Here is a 4,054-nt window from a genome sequence, read left to right as displayed (position 1 = left end):
TTTAAATTCAATTTTAGAGGTGTAACTAATAGTAAAAACTAAGTGTGACAATTCTTAATGCTAGATATCCAATGAAGGTGCTAGACATTCAGAAGAATTAAGGTGACTTGCACTTGGACCACTTGATCAAGCCAAACGATTTACTGCCTACAATGTGAATGGATTTAAGTTTAGAACTCTTTCTCGAGACCACGGGCTGAAAAGTCAAAATAGTGGAGTATATGGTATGTTTGATACTCGGAGCTACGCAAGTAATCGTGATAATAATATGGCAGTCGGAGGTGTTCCTTATTATGAAAAATTAGTGGACATAATTGAGTTGAACTATAATGGTCAATTCACTGTTACATTGTTCAAATGTCAGTGGGCTAACACTACTTCTGAGAGAGGTATCAAAAGAGACGACTCAGGTTTTACTAGTGTTAATTTTTCTCGTTTGATACATGTTGGAGATCGAGAAAATGATGAGCCATATATACTTGTGTCTCAAGCTCAACTAGTGTTTTATGTGGATGACGAGATTGAAAAAGGATGGAGTATTGTAAAACATCTACAGCCAAGAGACTTGTATGACATGGGAGAAGACAGAGAAGAAGAGTCAATTTATGATATTGTTCCTTCTCCGCAATCGAACTTGGATAGGTGGTTTCATGATGGCATCGAAGATTTACAATTGGCAAGGGATGATAATATAGAAGATGAACCTGGAAATGATGCTGTTGTTGGCAATAATGATGGTGGTTTCTAAATGCAGCTAGCCTTCATCTTTCATTCACAGAACAAGAACAAAAAGTCCAAAGCATTCTGTATTTCTATTTCTGTTTCTTGATCTGTGAATGAAAGACATTCAAGCTGTCCAAACCATTCTATTTTCTGTTAATGAAAGATATATATATATATATATATATATATATATATATATATATATATGTGATCTGAGCTAGCACCCCACTTGACATTATTCTCATTCTTAACAGTGCAGGATTTTTGTGCAGGATACTCATCTTAATAGTGCAGGATTTTTGTAGGAGACAATTTTTTCTAAATTTGCTTTATGGTAACTTCATAATGTTGGTTTCATGGAGCTGACCACTTTTCTTCCACTTTGTGCAGGGTGATAGAAAAACGCTTTATATCTTGACCACTACAGCAATGCCTAGGAATAAACGCTTTAAGGTTGCACCATCAGGGATAGAAAAATCAACTACAACTTTGCCACAACCTAATACTAGGCCTTCCCTTGTTTCCCCAACTCACAGTGCATCTCATTTAGTGCCACCAACTCATAGTGATGCTCATTTACTCCCAACTTCTAATACGGTTGTTCATTCAAGGCCACAAATTATTAGTAGAGCTCAATTGAGTGCACCAACTCAGATTGGAGCTAATTCAGTGCCATCTACTCATAGGGCATCTAGTTCTATTCCATCCCACCCTTTACATGCTCAAGAGGCTAATCCAGAGGATGATCAAGAGGATGAAGATGTTGATTCATTTGATGAAAATGCTGACACTGCTTCGAGTGGTAGCAAGAAGAAAAGTTATTGGGTTGTTAATGTTATTGGTAACAATTTTCTTCCTTCATTTCTACAATATTTTACTTCTACTATAATTTTTTCAATATGTTTACAATATTGTTTCATATTTAATCTGTAAACTTAGGAAAAAAAATATTTTATTTGTTTTAGATGAGTTGGATCACACAAGTAAGGAAGCACGATATATGGTGCAAGATGTTTGGTCAATTCCTGATGGTAGAAAAATTATAGTTCCATGCAATGAGCTTGGGCAAGCCATAGGCGATGCAGGTGGCCTTTTGGGTGGCTTTTTAGGAGTGTTGGGGAGTGATTTCAATAAATTTCCCATTTGCTATATTTCTTGGCGTAAGGTTCCTCAATCCTATAAGGACGCGGTGTATAATAGCATCATTCAGGTAAATAAATTTATTCTTCCATGTATTGTAATATATGTGACTGATACTAATCTCTTTGATTTTGTATGCAGAATAAATTTCATATAGTGGATAATCGACTGAAGAATGATATTATGAAACGTATTGGGAAAGCATGGAAAGACACCAGGTCTATCTTGTTTCATGAATTCTATGATAGCACTTTGAGCAAGGAGGAAAATGTTGCAAACCGACCTCCTGGAATTGATGAAAACCATTGGAGATGGTTCATTGACTATCGGTTGAGTGAGAAAACCCAGGTGACATTTCCTAATTCACTCTTGCTCATTAGATCCATTTCAATTGAGATTCAAATTATGGTTAATTTCATTTATTGAACTTCTCTTAATGTTTGGATGTTACATGTTTTTTTTATCTATTCATAATAAATCACATGCATTTACTGTCATCTTCTAATAGGACTTATGCAAGAGAAATACTGAAAATCGGAAGAAGCAATTATACACCCACACGGGTGGTTCAAAAACCATAGCAAGGAGAAAACATGAAGAGGTAGTAGACCCAATAATTCACTTATTAGTTCATTTTTTGTGTAATTATTTAACTATATGTCAATAATGTGATATAGGAACGACAACGTGGAAGCAGCATTAGCCGAGGGGAGTTATGGGTTATGTTGCACAAGAAAAAGGATGGTTCTTATATTCACGACAATGCTGAAGTCATTGGTGTAAGTTTAGTATTAATTACAACATGATTCTTATATAATTGATAAAATATAATGTATGCAGGAAAAAATTATCAACATTGAGCGTGAAGATGATTCCTCTAAGGGATTTTCAAAAATTGATTCACTTTCTCAAGCTATAGGGAAGGAGCACCCGGGCCGAGTTCGAGGTGTGGGTTCTGGGCCATGCCCTACTCAGGTCTTTGGTCAAACATCATGTTCAAATGCTCCTGTTGATTTTGGACTCCAAACATATATGACTGAGATGAAATCTGAATTAGAAGCTTCTCGAGTAAAAGTACAGAATTTGGAATCAATAATTGAAACAGAAAGATCAAGAAGACAAGCATTTGAGGGAGCTGTTAAATATATTCTGCAAATGCAAGGAAGCAATTTGCCACCTGAATTGGCCACTTTGATTAGTGTGATGGTATGTATGTTAACACTTTTAAAATTACTTTTAATTTTTTATATTCAATCAGTATTTTTAATTTTAGGCCCCAGATGAAGGGAGTGCACCTGCACTCTCACAAGGTGCAAGACCATCTTCCTCGGCTAGTCATGATGCTCAACAACTTGCTGATCATTCCAACCGTAGTCCAAATTAAATTAGTAGCTAGATTGCATCATAGCTTAGGTATGTTTTATTATTTACCTTTGCTTATGAGAAGTGTTTTATGTAGATACTATTTTTTTTTAATATATAATCTATTGTTTATGTGCCTTTAGGTCTTGTCTACTGCATGGATTACTTGGAGAAGAACATTGATTGGTTAGAGTCCAAGCTGAAACCTTTTCTTGAGGGTGAGCACAAAAATTCCCAAATTTGTCTATGAAGTTATCAATTATTCTATCCATGCTCATTCCATATAATGAACTTGGGTATCCATACCCGATTAAATGGGTAATGTATCATAGGTACCACCTAACATCCAACTTGTTTGTGCATGAAAGAAGAAATGGATATCCTAAGCATTAAAATACCTGTTTGTGCCTATCATGGTGTCCAAAAATACCTGTTTAATAAATCATTAAAATGGATATCCTAATCTGATTAAATAGGACAGATAGTCATGGATATCCAAAAGTTTTCATACCTTTCAGCCTAGCATATTTCCTGTTGGTCTAATCGATGAACCATACTATGTAAGTGAAACACCACTTCTATTGTTTATTTTTAAACGGGGGTGAGGGAGATTTCAACTTGACTAGATACAATTTTATGGATTCACACGAGCGTAGTTGTGTACAAGTCATAAAACATTTCTACCCGTTTGTCTAATCCACAAATGTTTTGGTTTTGCATGTTCAACCTACATGATCTGCTGATTACTCCGTTTGTCTTATTATTGTAGTTGTTATATTTAGCTAAGAAAAATTAGTATAGAAACAAAGTTGAATGTAAGATTATAAAT

General features: G+C 35.1%; 1 protein-coding gene across 1 annotated transcript; it reads left to right on the top strand.

The window, feature by feature from the left end:
* Positions 1–1,152: 1,152 nt before the first annotated feature.
* On the top strand, positions 1,153–3,265 carry LOC141816822 (uncharacterized). Its single transcript, XM_074704549.1, has 7 exons — positions 1,153–1,564; positions 1,689–1,933; positions 2,005–2,211; positions 2,372–2,464; positions 2,541–2,642; positions 2,704–3,069; positions 3,137–3,265. Exons 1-7 carry the CDS (start codon positions 1,153–1,155, stop codon positions 3,245–3,247), a joined length of 1,536 nt encoding a protein of 511 aa, XP_074560650.1. The 3' UTR covers positions 3,248–3,265.
* The last annotated feature ends 789 nt before the right edge of the window (positions 3,266–4,054 follow it).

The sequence above is a fragment of the Curcuma longa genome, unplaced genomic scaffold, assembly GCF_044706935.1.
Source record: "Curcuma longa cultivar G26 ecotype Majalengka, Jawa Barat unplaced genomic scaffold, ITB_CL_G26_1.1 contig_18318, whole genome shotgun sequence".
Lineage (NCBI taxonomy): Eukaryota > Viridiplantae > Streptophyta > Magnoliopsida > Zingiberales > Zingiberaceae > Curcuma > Curcuma longa.
This window is presented reverse-complemented; position numbering and strand designations above follow the sequence as displayed.